This window comes from Ciconia boyciana, chromosome 3 (assembly GCF_034638445.1).
Source record: "Ciconia boyciana chromosome 3, ASM3463844v1, whole genome shotgun sequence".
Classification (NCBI taxonomy): domain Eukaryota; kingdom Metazoa; phylum Chordata; class Aves; order Ciconiiformes; family Ciconiidae; genus Ciconia; species Ciconia boyciana.
The window spans coordinates 39,341,394-39,358,511 of record NC_132936.1 but is presented as its reverse complement, the minus strand read 5'-3'; the positions used below and the strand labels follow the sequence as shown (position 1 = coordinate 39,358,511).

At 35.9% G+C, this 17,118-nt stretch overlaps 1 protein-coding gene across 1 annotated transcript in view; it reads right to left on the bottom strand.

Moving 5' to 3' along the window:
- DOP1A (DOP1 leucine zipper like protein A) overlaps positions 1–17,118 on the bottom strand; it is a 68,509-nt gene that overhangs the window by 30,119 nt on the left and 21,272 nt on the right. The window contains exons 8-15 of the mRNA XM_072855383.1: positions 16,268–16,377; positions 13,994–14,102; positions 12,124–12,244; positions 11,267–11,386; positions 8,327–8,441; positions 7,216–7,449; positions 3,421–4,045; positions 89–363 (exon numbers count right to left, since the gene is read on the bottom strand). Coding sequence (XP_072711484.1) covers positions 89–363; positions 3,421–4,045; positions 7,216–7,449; positions 8,327–8,441; positions 11,267–11,386; positions 12,124–12,244; positions 13,994–14,102; positions 16,268–16,377 — 1,709 coding nt within the window. The remainder of the gene's footprint in view (positions 1–88; positions 364–3,420; positions 4,046–7,215; positions 7,450–8,326; positions 8,442–11,266; positions 11,387–12,123; positions 12,245–13,993; positions 14,103–16,267; positions 16,378–17,118) is intronic.

The window sequence follows — 17,118 nt, the reverse complement described above, 5'->3', positions numbered from 1 at the left end:
CAAGGATGGTAAAATGGCCAAGACCGTCAGTCTTCACCAGCCAGGAAAAGAAGGCTAAAGAAAACAGCAATGAGATACTGCATTGTACCTTGAAGAAATCTGTCTTTTCAGCCATATATCTCAGATTGCCTTGAGTAAGAGGCGGTCTGATGACCACAGCCACTCTTCCCTGGTTAGGGCTAAGAGGCTGAGCAGTTTCCACACTGTTCTGATTTTCTCCAGTGACGAGAGCAACAGATTGAGTCAATCCAACCAAGTCCATCACAAGGGAAATAGTAACACCCTGAACACTGAAATCGCTTGCTTGCTTGCAAGCATTCATTAAAGTCTGTAGCCACAGTGGAGGTTGTACTTGTTCATAGTCTGAAAGAAAAATCACAGATGATACATTAATTTAACTATTTTAAATATTATGATTTTTTCCTCTTACATCTCAAACATATGCACAATTGTCCTTTATCATTCATATTTCAACCTGCCCATTTTATGGGTTTAGGAAAATGTATGCAGGAGCAAGATACTTCTTGATGTATCTCTATCTTTAAACAATCTAATTAAGAATGTAATACTGTATCACTTCAAACATTTAGTAACCAAAAATAAACAGGAAAATTTGAACAAGGAAGAGAAAAATAAATTTTATGGAAATGCATTCACATGATTTAATGTTTTAGACAAAACTGGACTTTTAGTAGTTTGCACATACTTTCATTCACTTTCCTCCTTCAGGAAATTCTTGATCAGCAATCAAGTCTTAACATTGTAGCTTGTAGTGTGGAATAATTCTGTAGGGTTTTTTAAATATATATATATATATATAAAGCCACATATATTATATGTTATATTATATAGATATTATAATATAAATACAGAATTATTTACATATATTATTTATAAACTAAGTTTAAACTGACAAAAAATATATAGAGGTTTTCCTGGCAACACTTAAAGTAAAAGTATCTGAAAATTGATGTTTTGGGTGGCAGAAACTTGATCCTATTAGATCATACTCTGCTTTCACTGTAGGTGGTTCTTTTCCCCTTCTTACCATCCCCCCAGTTAATACCATACACTGGCCTGATAAAGCAAGTGTCTTTCTCTGAAGTTCAGTCAACTCTCCAAGTGAATAATGCACACTTTTATTTTAGAGGTACCAAAGTAATTTTTCTTAAAACTTCAAAAGGACTCTATTGATCATGTTCCTAAAATAGGCAAATGCTTCTAGAATCAGACACAAATGAAGAAGTATTTTTAATAGGCACAAATACAGCATCTATTTGGAATTAAGAGAAGGACTATGCAATTTCTAATTTATATCCACAATAGTTAATTTTGCAATGTAAATTGGAGCCTAAATATACCTAACAATTCCACATAATGTTCTAGATTTCACAGATATAAACATTATTCTGAGCTTCACTCAGTTCCTTTTTTAATTTCTTCAATTAAAAATAGCACGCATTTGTCTGAGAAATGAAGCATACAGCAAAATTTAAGCACAATTATGTTCTATCAATATCAAATTAATTTGGCTCCTTCAAATAAACAGACTGATGACTCTCACCGCTGATTAAAGGGAATTAGGTCACATCACTAATGCAACCCATCAAAAACATGTTCCAAATTTAGGAACCCTTCAATAAAAACAGGCTCTTCTGCAGTACAAAAACATATCAATAGATGAAGAAAAGGCTGGTGTGTGAATTATGGTAACTACCTTCTCCCATTCTCTGTTCCACCGGCATTCTCTGTTATGGGAAAAGCAGGACTCCCGGGACAGCTATGCAGCCCCATTGCCACCACTATTCCCATCTGCCCTGTCATTCTGTACAACAGATGTTTACATCTGAAACAAAATCCTTCCCGTTGATTTCAACCACCTACACTGTTTAATAGACTGCAAATGCAACATCACAAATGGGAAAGTTCAGATGATGAACGAGCAATGCAAATCCAAGACATTCAAAGTGAAAAGGATTCCTAGAATCACTGCCTTCATATAAGGCACATATTACTCAAGCTCTACAGGCTTTCTGCTTTAGAGTTTACAAGGCAGCAATAATCAAAAGTGTTATATCCACAGAAAAGTAATAAGTAAACAGCTGATTTTAAAAAATGTTTTTAGTCTTCTGCCACAACACTCATTTGTAGGCTGGCAGTGTTTGGAAAAAAAAAAATTAAAAAAAAAAAATCACATTTTTCAGGGTCATGCTATAGAAGCACAAACATCCTGTGCTAGATCTTTTACAAAAGGTAGCACCCCTTTAGCATTGCAACACCCTTTATTAATAAACAGCTGTAACCAAGTTGCCTTCAACTGACATAAATATTTGATATGTCTGGATCTCACAAAGTCAAAGATATGCTCTGCTCCTGGCTGTATAATGAAGACATACACAACACATCTTAAAGACTACAGGAATAGAAGAAGCACTCATGTTAAATTAACGTGCTTGTTTCCGAAAGCCAAAAAACTATTCATCTCCAAGCAGTGCCCACTGCTTGGCCTTTAATAGATTTTGAAAGTTGTGGATAAGAACAAAAAGCTGCAACCATGAAGTTTTCTAGAAAAAATAAAATCACAGAAGATGACTGTGACAGTAGCCAAAATTATTGTAACTATTTCGTGCATGCTCCAAGCATATCCACCATGATACCATTTTAAGGCAGCAACTCTCAAGCTACAGAACAGAAGTGGAACCAGAATTAGAACTGTAAATTGAAGAATTTACAAACTGTAAAAAGGATTTGCCATCTAAAACGTCACATTTTACAGTAATCCAGAACTGTCAACATTTTAATCACATTTCTGTATCTGTAACTGAATATGTTCACCTATCTGAACACAGTCACACTTCACAAAACCCACCATTTTTATTTTGTTTTCTAATGCAACTGTAGCTGGAAGAATTGTTTGCAAGAACTGTTCCTCTAATAGGAGCAAAGTAAAATTAATTAATTTCTTATCTGGTATGATTTTTATTGGACAGAAGCTTATAATTTCCATGTATTGCATAAAGCGATCAATGTGCACATCAATCCAAAAATCGCTAAAATGAAGCTAAAAACATACTTGATGTCAGCTGTGGCTATTACAAAACATGACAAAGAAAACATCATGGATCCATACAGTAAAGAGGAACATCTAGAAATCTAGATTCTACTCTCAGGCTTCAGTTTGCATAATTTATATTTGTCACCCTAACATTAATTAGTGTCAAATCTCATGCCAGCAATATTCTTAAAATCTATGAGAAAATAGTTTAGTTTCCAAAAAGCAAACCAACTGATACAGAAGGAAACTTACATTTCTGAGAGGGACAGCAAACAGTATTCATGCTTTGCGTGTATTGCTATTACTCTAAATTAAAAAAAAAAAAAAAAAATTAAAAGCAAAGAACAAAGAAGAGTGCAGCTTACCAACTTCAGGCTTCCCAGGATGTAATTCCGAAGTATGGTTTCCTTCAGCAATGTAAACAGGAAAGCTTGAACATTCAAGATACAGCTGACAAGCAGCAACAAAGGCAGGAAGGTATTCTTTCGGTGTTTTTTTCTTATTTGTTTTCTTTGCCTTAGCATCAACTTGTGACTCTCTGTCCCATTTTGTGGTCTGTCCTTGCTCTCTAGTGGGGTCTACTGGAGGCTCTGCCCCTAAGGTCTGAGACAAGGAATTACTCTGAATGATATACAGGTTGATAAATCTGGTTAAAAACTGTTGGACATACTCCAAACAGCACTGCATTGCAGTCTTTTGGATCGTTTTCCCACTTCGAGTTGCTGTCCCCTGTGTCATTATGGAAGGAGGCTGTACAATGGTTTCCTCAGATCCCACAGTTGATGCTGTCTCAGTCTCTGACGATGTGCTACCAATAATAGGAATGCCAGGCACACCGTGACCTTCATTCAGTGCTCTATCAATGTCATCAGTTGTATCTGCCTGGTATTGTACAAACTCAGTGAATCCACTTTCTGATGATCGACTGCTTGGAGGGTTTTCACTGTCTTCAAACACATCATTAGGATTTTCAAGTGAAACTGACGGCACCTGAGAGATAAAAGTTTAATGATTCTTCAAAATGGGTTATTTAGGTCCTAGTGAGAAAATATTTATTTGCTTCTCCATTTGAAAGCAACAATTTTATTCCACAGTTTTAAATCTATTCATATAAATAGATTTTATGCAAAATGATGTTTGATGTTTCAGTAAGCTTGCCAGACCAAGCTAACTATAAAAAAAAGCGTTGTTTATCAAGTAAAATACTTTAAGTATTATTGCTTTTAACATTTTCTTCATATCATAATCATGTCTATTTTTTATGAAAGAATGCTGAAATGCATAGGCACAGGTATTATTAACTTATACAGCATCATAAACCAAAATATCCATACATCAAAGAAAACCCATCACTTGCAGCAGGAAGTAGGACATTGAACCATGTTGGCTATGGTTACTTTAGCTAGCAAGATTCTTTTAATACTTCAGATTTTAGCATGTTCTACAAAAGGACAAGATATTTATCTGTTAATCAGAAACTGCTGCAGTCATAAAGGAGTAAAAAATGCCTGTCGACAAAGGAGACAAAAAGGAGATGTCAGCGAAGAAGAATGGGAAGACTTGAGAGAGTAGGAAAAAGTATGCACTTCTGATCATGCTTTTGAAGTTCCCACTGTACAAGTAAATAATCACATTAGATATTAAATTATTTTAACCTAATAACTGTCTAGATATACTACTGATAGAAGAACCACAACTATTAAAGTTTTGTCTCATTAGGAAGGCAGGATCAGTGTCATTTAATATTACAACTGTAAGTTGTCAAAACATTGTAAGAAGTGAACTGTGGAGCTGTAAATGAAGAATAAAATCTTTCATAACCTAAAAAACATTTTTCCCACTTCCACATTTATACTAATAAAGCCAGCATAAGTTTTATTGAGAAATTGAGCTCTTTGACTTAAGAAATTGTCTATTAAATGTGGATCAAATCTTAATTCATAGATGTATATACGGTAAAACTTTAACTAAGTAGCATCTTTCTTTTTATACACCAATCCCAAGATTTGGAAGTTGGGGATTTCTTTCAAATACAAAGTTATAATTATAAAAGAAGAAATAAACTTTCATTTAAAAACTACTAACCATTTGCAACTAGAAAGAAAAAAAAAATCATCTCTCAGAAACAAGAAAGAAGGGTTGCTCCAGCAACAACAGTTCTTCATGACTCATTGTGTGCCTTAATTCATCATCAGTTCAGAATATGCACAAGTCTGATGAATGATTTCTACTCAAAAAGAACCCATAGTGGTTTTCTGGGCTGCTCTAACCCCCGTAGTCTTGTTGGTAACTGGTAGCACAGTCTGTGCTTCCTGGTGAGAATGTGAGGTGAGTTGGGAAACAAACAGAAATGCATGGATCAGTGGGAGTAAATGCAGGTAAAGAATATGCCCACATACTTCTCATCTAGCTATCTTACCGGCAATGGCAGATGTTGCCTGAGATCTAACAGGCCCAGAAGTTGTCTTGCTGTCTGACATCCTAATCACTAGCCATCTTAAATACAGAATTTAAGCATAATCTAAAAATCTGAATAACTATTTCATTAATAAATAAAAACAGAGGCATCATTATAAATGGTGAATTACATCTTGCTTTACCAGAGATGGAGTAGGAATGAAAATTTTTTTGAGATAGCTTTCACTGTCTCCTGTGTTAATATGTAACTAAAAAGCTTGGAAAGACATAAAGGGTGACCCTGTCTTATAAAATACAATGTAAAAGAAATCAGAAACATGGTAATTAAATTTAGCTCTATCTCTTAACAGAAGCCATGGCCACATATGAGTCAGTTGTAACTGAAAGAAAAAGGCTGTTGAAGGTTCAAAGGGCAACATCACTCAATCAAAACAGGCTTTATTAAAAAAACCAAACCAAACAACAACAACAAAAAAACCCAAAACCTGCAAAAGAACAAAAACAGGCAGGTATCAGCTGGCTGCTAGAAAGAATAAGGATAGGATCCTGCATAAAGGATGTTGGAGTCCTAATGGACCAGGTGATCATGAGCCAGCAGTGGACCCTTCTGGTGAAGGCCAACAACATACAGGACCGTATTAGCAAAAGTATAGCCAGCAAGTCAAGGGAAGTGATTAGTCCCCTCTGCTCAGCAGTTTTAAGACCACATCTGGAGTACTGTGTCCAAGTTTGCACTCATTAGTAGAAAACAAACATTGATGTACTGAGTAAATCCAGTGGAGGGCCACCACAGGAGCACCTGTCATAGAAGGAAAGGTCAGGGGGAGAAGGTGTCTTTATTGCTGTCTGTGACTTCCCATTAGGTAGCTGAAAAGATGGAGGTATGCTCAGAAATCCACAGTGAAAGAACAAGAGGCAACGAACACAAGCTGCAACAATGGAAATTCTGATTAAATAACACAGTGCAAACAAGCTGTACAGAGAAGTTGTGGAATCTTCATCCTTGGAGATATTAAAAACTAAGCTGGATATGATCCTGAGTGACCTGACCTAGCTTTAAAGTAGAATATAACTTTGAAATCAGCCCTGCTTTGAGCAGTGACCTGCAACTGTCACTCCCAACCTAAATTATTCTATGATGTTCCTCTCGTTTCTTCAGCTAGAAAACAAGGATTTCAGGGCGTGTCACTCAACATACCTTACAAAGCCATGGTAGCGTAGAGCAAACTAGACAATGTTAAAAGAGGAAGAGCTGCTGGCTGGTTTGTTTCTTCTATTTCTTCTATTTCTTTATTAAATGATTCTAAGACCTTAACAGTAACAGTAAAATAACTGATGGGTATTAATCTAATGCACATAAATTGCGTGAGAGGAGAATTTACATATGCCTGATACGTAACCAAAATGGAGAATTCTTTTGAGTCCAGTTATTCTGTGATCAGACTCTTGAAGCGCATTACAACTTCAAACCTTAGTTGATTAGTTCATTCTCAGGCCCTGATTCTGAAGTGATTTATACATTTATAATACTAAATCTAAAAAAAACCCCTTAAGAATCAAGACCTTTTACCACAATGAAGTGCACAATTATGATTTCTTTCATTGATATAAGTTTCACATGTATTGTTGTATATTAAATTAATCAAAGACTTGTAGGTGGTTCAGCACAGACTTAGAAAGCTCACTTTTTCCTTCCACACAGAAAGTATTTTTCCAAGATGCTGCAAACCATAATCAGTTACCTTTTTATTTTCCCATTCTTTGATGGAGCTGCTGTGTCCACTAGGAAGCTGCAGGACACCATCTGTACCAGCAGACAGCAATGGAGGTTGAACCTTACTAAGGATCTTCGAGCAGAGTCTGAGAGAATCAGTAAGCTCAGACAAGTGCAAAGTATGAAGATGGCTCGTCAATGCAGAAATCATCCTGAGCAACAGCTGAGGCAAGTGTTCTGTCTGTATTTCAATGTAAGTCTCCTAACAACGTAATAGTAAAACTCATTATTTGTAACACCAAATTCCACCCTAAAAGTTATCTTCTATAACAGTGGTACCTATCATTTGCTTAACTGTGTTCTAAACATATGGAACATGGAAAATGGAAAATTAATATCTTAATATCCAAGAATAAGAAATACATGCTTTACTTAAAAAAAAATTACAAAATTAACTTTACAGTTGGGTAACCAACAAATAGAAATATATTTAGCTCTTTTTCAGAATTTTACATCTTGTTCATTACGCAACAAACACATTACAAGACATAACAATAAGGCTAAAGAATGCTACTACTATTATTTTAATAACCTTAATATAAAAGTTTAAGAATGAAAGATAAACAAGTTTAAGAACTAAAAGGGAAAACAGGCTGATTGCCATACCTGACACAGCACTCTCATACTTCTAGTAGGCTTTGAAATGAGAAAGCAAAGAATTGAGGAAAGACAGGTACAGAAAAAACAGTTCCAACAGTCTTTGCTACATTAAGCAATGCCAACAGAAAAAGAAGACATATCTTATCATGACATTTAAAAGAGCCTTAAAAGAAAGCTGCACATCTAAACTAGCATATCACACTACAAAAAACTACACTTGTAATGAATACAGTGTAGTTTTAGAGAAAAGAAATCGAGGACAGACAAATTTTCAAGTATAAGCATCATAAAAACCACTTTGGTTATACGCAACCAGTCTATCAAGAATCATACAATGAAACCAAAACTTCTTCTAAAGGTGTCCACCAATTTATGACAACATATTTTCAGGAAAAACAATTAATAAAGCAGACATAGTATTTCTGTAGACTATAAATATACAGAACTCCGGTATTAGCAACGAATAAAGCAATTCTTACCAAAGAAACTATATCCAACAAAAAATCCACTAACAAGCAGAAATTTGTCAGGGGTAACTCAGATTGCTCACAACCACCTCCAGGCCCAGTTTGAAGTCTGGCATGTAATGTCCTCCTGCAAAATTCAAGTAAGGTTTCACGATATTTTTCCCTCCCCCTTACATTGACCATGTTTCTGTAACTTAATGCAAAGCTGTATACATCAGGGATAATCCTTATAAACAAATAAGCAATCTCTCATTTTACAGTTAAGTAGCTCATTTGGCCCCATTGCATGCTTTCAGAAAAAGCAGCAACCAGCCTTTCACTGTAAACCAGTCTTCATTCATAAAATAAGGAAATTCAGGCTACAGAAAATTGCATTTGTGACTCCACCATATACAGCAATATTTACTAGTATGAGCATGGGCACCGACAATAGAATTAAGGGATAGTGTTACTGGAAGCACAGTAATTTTGAAGAGATCTAAACCCAAGGTATTAAGCACTTGAGATAAAGACAACCAAAAGTGAAATAAGAGGTCCATGAAGCTTTAAAGCTGTGCAAGAGGAAAACAAAACAAGCTCTTCTAAATGTCCGCTTCAACTTCAGCTGACTGCATTGTTTTACTATTGACAAGAATTCATAATGTGAGAAGTTTTATTGCTGACTGAAGTACGGCGGAACACAAATCCCCTGTGAAATCATGTTGCAATCTGACAATATTCTAAACAAAGGATATGAACAAAAGAATAATGTTTTGTTTCTCTAATTCATTTATTCTGCTGGGGGACATGGCGAGGGCAGTGTCACATTTTCAGCAATAGTTATGCTAATCCTTTCCCTCTGTTTTGGAAGGGTTCATGAACATATATGCCAGGACTGAAAAAAGGATTTCTTGAAATAACAGAAACATTATAGAAACCAAGTCTGAAACAGTGACATTAAGTATCTATCAAAAGATTTTAAAAAGATTTTAAAAATCATATTTAAATTGCATTCTGTCAGTAACCTTCATTTGAAAAGTAGCACTACTTAACCCACAGCTCCACTGGGTTACTGTATTGCTCTAACAACAGATAATTCGCTTCATAAAACTAGCAGCCTGTTTTACAGTTCAGTGAAATGGTTCCTTTGTGTAAGTCATAACACAAATTCCTTTTCACTTTCTGTGCTCCTACCCAGAAAGATCTACCATTTCATAAATTACTCACAGATTTGTTCAACTGCAATACCTCAAAGGATGACTTGAATTCAACCCACTGAGCCCCTTATCAAAAATAGCTTTGAGAACAGGCTCAATAGCAGTGAGCAATACTTAGACGGGAGAAAACACTAGACACAATAAATCCTATTTTTAATTTTTAGTGGTGGAAAATCATAAGAACAAGCCTAAGACAAACTCAGAGGGAAATCTAAATTGCTTTAAAAGTAATAACTGTGATTTAGCAATCAGACTAGATGATAAAGATAACTTACAAATTCATGGTTTAAAATCAACTGGTTATGCTTTCACTTAATGGTGTATCTTTTTAAACAGGAAGACAATAACTTACATAACACAGCAGCTCATGTAGAAAAAAAACCAAACATCCTCCAGATTCCATTTATTTATTAACAAGGGAATCTGGTATCCATGCTTACAGTAACATCTACTTATATGTAGAGAAATTATCACCTGCTTGTTAGTTGGTTGTAGACTGCTTTCTTTACTTTAGCAATTCAGTCCAATACACAAAAATTAAGTCACAGACATGTTGGAAGGGATTTAATCTAGTCCAATCTCTCACGCTGAGCAGGACTCCTAGATAAATTTATCCACAGTTTTGTCTAGCAGAGTCGTGGAAATCTCCCAAGGAAGCTCCATAGCCTTCCTGGGTAGCCTGTTCCACTGCTGCACTATGTTCCCAGCAAAGCTTTTCCAAAAGTCCAACCTGAACCCCTGAGCCAACACTTGTTACTGTCCCTTGTTTTATCATCAGCCATTACTAAAAGTATGGCTGCATCAACTTTGTAAATGCCTTCAGGAAGTCACAGGCTGCTATCTGAGCCCCCTCATTGCCAGGCTAAACCAAACTCACCTACCTCAACCTCCCATGCAGTGTCCTGTGACTCTGACCATATTAGCAGTCCTCTACTAGAGCCTCTTCGGCTTCTCAACACTTTTCCTCGAGTGGGGTGCCCAAAGCTGGACACAATATTCCACATGTGACCTTGGAAACACTAAGTGAAAGGAAAAATAACTTCCTTTCATCTGCTGACCACACTCCCCCTAATGTAGCCCACAGCACAGTTTTCTTTACTGATGAGAGCACACTGTTGGCTCATAGACAACTTAGCGTTCAAATATCTTAATACATTATTAAGCTACTCCATAAGCAATGAAAAAGAATTTTCTACAAATTTCATTTGAAATCCCTACATCATCTATCCCTTGCCACAGCAACAACCCCTGCTCTCCTGTGGTCCCTTGGTCCCCCTCCCTCCCATTAATGTTTTCAGTTCTCCCTTATTTACTATGTTCCCTCCCATAGCCTTCCTTGACACATACAGGACTCCCACACTTTTTCTTCTCCAAAAGAGCAGGGCAAAAGACAACACATTCCACAAGTAACTCTTGGTAAAGCTGACAGGTTTGCTAGATACCCAGTGAGTAATCCTGTACTGGACAGATAGAACAAAACAAACTAGCTTTAAGATCATTCTGGAGTCTTCCTTTCAGCAGAGGTGCTAATTCTGTCTCTTGATTTTACCCAGACACTAAGTTTGTGAGAACTCACGTTGCTGAGACCACCAATCATATCTGACTGAAATTGGCCAAAAGATCAAAGTTAAATCGATGAGGAAGAAAAAGACTTACAGACTAAATGATCACATTACTAACTTCTTCAAAGAAAAAAAGCTTAAGACAAAAATCAACTTCAACTTTACACATACAGAGGTTAAGTATTATAACCTACCTACAACATTCTTCAAACCAACGAGCAATGTAATCCCACATATAATAAGGCTCAAAGGAATTAAAGAGAAGATTGGCAGTTTTAATCAATTCTGCTGTTTTCTTGTTTTCTCTCAGTTTGCTGAAATAAAATAAAATGAACATTTTATATTTTTATACTTTATTTCCAAGTAATGTAACTACACATCACCGTGAGTTTACCCACTGCCAGTTAACATTGACAAATTATCCTTCCCTCATCCCTACAGTGGTTGGTGCTCTAGGGCTCAGTATATTGGCAGGCTCCTCATATCACTGTCTTTTCATGGTTGCTAGGTTTCTTCTCTATCCTTTCTTATTTACCTACTAACCATATTTTTAATAATTTGTTTTCCCATGATCATTCCTACAGTTGTTTCTACCCCCCAGATCTGAACTTCCCTCTTCCCTCCACCTTTTAAGAATTCAACTCAAATCTTGAAACTCTTTTTATCCCCCTCTCTGGCCGTCTTGTAGCACTATTCATTTTTACTCTATAAGAAAGCTCATTGGTTCTTTTTTTTTTTTTTTTGAAGAATACAGATGTAAAGAATGCCACAACTAATCTATACCATTGACCTACTGACTTCCAGCTGTATCAAGCAAGCACTTTTGTCATGGATAAAGAACAAAACGTATGCTAAATATTTAAAAAAAAAAAAAAGAGCCATAGCCCTTCAGACCTTTGCATTGAACACAGAAGTTGCAATTAATGTCAATGAATACTGTATCATGTGTCACGAAGAAACCAGGTCACAGTCCCACAGGCTTCACAGTCATGGTTTCAGCAACAAAAAGATATATTATTTAAATACAAAATACATTATATTCATTATTCACCTGCTTAGCTGTGTGTGATCTTTGTTGAAAGAAGGTTCTGCCTGAAGCTCCAGTTCTGCTTTGCACTGTGTATATAACGTTCGAAACACTTCAATCAATACATCCTCTAGGATGGCAGGACCTAGGGAGGAATACCACCAATCACAGTCTTATGCATTATAGCACCACTAACAGTCCACATCTGGGAACTATCCAAATCATTAGCTAGCTTTGGTCACTGAAACCATAAAATTCCTTCTATTCAATTTCATAAACTACCTCAATTTCAGAAATTTTTTTGCCTTCCAGAAATACACAGGCAACTGTAATGCCTGGGAGTATACAAAGCACAAGCGGAGTTCTTTTCCCATACAATGTGTGTACAACGATGGCTGGATACAAACACACCTAGTTCAAAAGCTATGCAGTCACAGCAGTGTAGCCCATATTCAAGCCAACACACCCTCTTTGAGGGATTATTAGCTCAGCTCAGTAACATGTAAATGTGACTACATGGATTCCTGATCAAAGGTAGCTTTCAACCAAACAGTTTCAAATACCCACCCATAAGCTAGCTCATGCTGCTATCATATGGAAAATAAAATGTATTTTGAGCATCTTCCATAATACAAGGTAAAATATTTTGAGCATCTTCCTTCCTTTTAATTTGAGGCAGGTTTTCATTAATTCTCGATATAGTCTGCAGGATACTTTTTGAAATAGCGCCTCCTTCAGATTTGAGCTAAATCTCAAGTTTGAAGGAAAAAACACCACCTTATTTTGAAAGGAGTTCACAAAGTGATCCTGCTTGAAATATCCTTTGCTTTTTCATGCTTTCTCCTAGCTTCATTGAGCTTCCTTCAGTGAGAGTGTGCTGAGTTAAGCAGAAATCCTATTAGCTTATTCCATCTCAGTTTGCTGAAATAATCCTCATAGCTCTGCTCACTTCATGAAATCTTAACGTACACACTGCCTCTGAAAATTTAAACTGACCCCCCGAAATCACGAATTACCAGCAAGATGACAAATTCTTGTCACATATTTTGTTCTTTGCAGTCTGTCTTAACCACTTCCTTTCAAGCTGTAAGTCTTTAATTGTTGTATTTTCATGCTTTTATTATCCTGTCCCCAAATTTTAGGATAGACCTCAAAATTTTTTTTTTTTCAGTCACCTCCAAAACTGCTATTCCAAAGAAAAAGACAAGATATCCAGTTGTAATTGTTGTAATTGTTGTAATAATTGTTGTAAATACTTTTGCCTCATCTACTTTTGTCCCATAGTCCTCTGCACTCACCTGCTAAAAAGTGCATTTAAACACTTTAAACAGGAGAAAGGAAAATGAAAAAAACCCCAAACAAAAAACAAACAAACCAACCAAACAAAAAACAAACAAAAAACAAACAAACAAAAAAAAACCCCAAACAAACCACCCACAAAACCAAAAAAATACTTGCTTCCTCTGGATAAATTATTCTGAAAAAAAAAAAAAAAAAATTGTTTTCTTGTTAATATCTCTCATCTCTATGTATATATTAGGAGAAAGAGCAGATTATTCCCAAAAGCAACAGCTGAGATTTAAAACAGTGAAAGTCACTATTTGATTAAAGAACTGGAAAAAATCCAATCTGCATTTCTGCCAACATGCAGTCAGTTCTCTCTATGGCTTTAACTTACTATTTCCTGTGTTGAAAGTAGAAGAAATTGCATTTGGTAAAAGGTAAATCTAATGAATTAAATTAGCAGCTTGGAAGATCTAAGACATCTAGCTAACCTGCCAGTACCAAGAATACAGTTTTTTCAATTGGACCAACAAGAGAGAAAAATTCTCAAAGCAAAATCATGTAAAACAAGTTAAAGATTAGAAATAATATGAAGTAATAGGAAAATTACCTAGTTCAGGCTTATCCAGCAAACTGATAAGAATTCGAAAAGGCTTTAAGTCTTGCATCAGTGTGCTTTCTTCTCCATGCCCATTAACTTGTAATATTCCAACCATTGCCTACAAAGAGCAAAAAGCATATTAGGAAAACAAAACCAAAACCAGAAAACAGTTTTTACAAGAAAGATGCAATAAAAGCTACATATAAAGGGAATAGTCTCAGTAGTGGAGACCACTATTTCATCTCACTGCAGCTCACTCTCTCCATGCTTAAGTATTCTTGCAACTTTGCCTATGAGAATATTTCCATGGAACAGAATTTGATAACTTGTATATACTTCAAGTAAAAATAAAATATTATAAACAGATACTAACTCAAAATTTCATAAGAATAAGACATGAAAAGTGATGAAGAAATTGTTTGAGAAGGTAAGGCATGTAGATATTAAGGGCTTAATAAATCATAATCTGTCCATCCAGGATATACCCACCTATGTGGCAGAAAACTTTCTTGACTAAGTTGACTAGATAGCAATGACAACTTCAAAACAAATGGGAAAATTGAGTTTCTATACTGAAGCAGTTTAGGGAATGAGCTGCAGAATTTAAAAAAGCCCAATGAAACTGCCACATATTTTGCTTGGTTTTCTCTCTGTGGCTGGCTTCTTTGTCTGAGTTGAAACTACTTTGTTTCTTTTACAGCTTCTAAAAAAGGAGGACAAAAGAGAAAGAAGAGAGATGGGAAAGAAGAGAGGCAGGAAAACAGGTTCGACCCTGCTACAAACCAAGTATTATCAGCCAGTATCCTGAAAGAAAAATCTTCTATACTTGAATATGCCTTTAGAAGGTCAGAATTTTCAGTACATTGTATCAATGAATAAGATGGGGATGGACTGGATAAAAGAACACACAAAGAGACTGCTAGGGAAGAAGGCAAAAAGGAGCAATGCTTTTGAAGGCTTTCAAAAGACAGAAAATGGTTTTAGAAGGCATATGCAATTTGTATTATGTAGAGCAAGCCACTGATTTTAATGTCCATAAAAAAATTTAAAGCAAAACACAAGTGAATTATCCTCGTTATAAAAAAATGGCCACTCTCCATTCTACTGTAGCAGTAGTGCCTGCTACAAAAAAAAAAAAAAAAATAAATCAGACTATATCAACTCTACACTCTTAGTCTTTTCAGACAGAAGAGCTTTAATGACACTGATTAAGCTCGAAAGATAGACAGATTAAAAAGGAAGACCACAACCTATTAACAAATACCTAAATGTTGCTAAAAGCTCACCACATTTTGTGCATGCAAAACTATCTCATCAGGCCTCTCCTCTACGCTTGGATAATTTCTGAATCATCTGCCATGGGAGGCAGAAGGGTGACAAGAGAAGGGTGAAAGTGTGCCAACGAGGTCCTTGCTGCACTGGAATTCTGGGGTCTCTTCCTCATCAATAGAACAGCAGATGTCATTACCTTCAGATAAAACTGAAAGTGCTAGCTCTGTGCTGGATATCAGCTTTAAGTTGTGATGACCTAAATATTCTTGTGTCAGCTACTAATATTGGAACCCCCCCACTCTCATTTCCATATATAGCACCGCAATTCTGACTATCAGAAAAATCCTGACCTTATCAATTTGCCTTAATGCTAAAATGTCTTCCTGATTTCAAGATCAGACTCATAGCATCTTGAAAGACATCTGTATACTTTAACTACTGTGAGAGAAGGGAGCACAGCTCTTGAGGCCAGGTGATATCAGCTCACTTAGCAGGGCTTTTAGGGTCAAACAGTATGACTGCCAATTTGATCAACTATTCCTGACCACCAATGGACAGCAAAAAAGATGTTCTCCTTGCCTAGAGGGGAGGAAGACCCTTCTTACTCAGACCTTCTGAGTACTATCTGATCAAATTTTTCCAATTCCCAAGACACAGAGGAGTTTCCATATCTATAGAAGAAGAGAATTCTCCAGTCCCGTTTTATGAAAGAACAGGCTCCAATGTGCTGGGCTCATAATCAAATATCTTCCATGTATGCTACACTCATTGTGGAACAGGAGAGAAAAATCTAATATTTGTCCTGATTGTACTGTTATTCTAAAGAAACACATTATCCCATGTCTTCATTTTTCCACTGAGAAGGTTTTAGAAGAGTAGGACACAATACCAGAAAAAGACAGAAATTACATGGTCACATTGAAATGGCAAGTCAAAAGATAAAAGATACAGCACCTTTGATCAGCATCCATTTATGAAGATATATGCCACAATAAAACATCATATAGCTACCTGGACTAACATCTCCTTAGAGAAGGTGTTGAAATAGTAAGTGGCATGCTCCTCGGGATTGCTGTGCCTTGTACTTCTGGGTCCTACAAGGGCACCATTGTTATCAAAACCTTCAAGCAAACAAAAGACAAGACAAATAAGTATTTGTCTCTTAATAGAATATTTTGCCAATTTCTTGAAATTTCTAGAAATCAACACACTAGCACTGATAACTTACCAAGATGAAGTCCAAGTAATGTTGGCAAGAGAAAGATGATTTTATAGAGTTTAATATAGGAAACTAAGTGATACTTCCATGCAAGCAGTTTGCACACAAATTACAAACTTTAGTTTTATGCAACATTATTAATCAAGTTACTTCTTGTACAAAAGAAACAAATGTTCACAAACACTGCACAAACCACATAGTCCTAGAGTATCTTCAAAAAACCTGTCCCACAAAAATATTTCAATGTTAATATTATTATGAGAACACAAAATTCAGTATTTTAAACATAAAGAGATGATCACTAAAACACGCTGACATGACTAAGGCACTTACATAGAATATCAGTCATATTACACAAAATCAATTTTGTTATTCAAAATTACATGAAGGAGATAGACCTTTGTTTTGTAAATTTGTATCTTTTCTTTTACCAAGTAATTTTTTTATTCTACAAAAATAATAGGCTTAAGGGAAACAAAATTAAAAAAAAAAATAAAATCAAGAAGTCGTCGGTCAGGATATCACCCCATTCCACAGAAGCATTTTCCACAGTTTTTGTCCCGAAGTGACAAAAATAGAAGGACAGCCTGAGAAGATGCATGCCCTTTAGCAGCAACTTAAAACAACCACTGTTAACAATGGT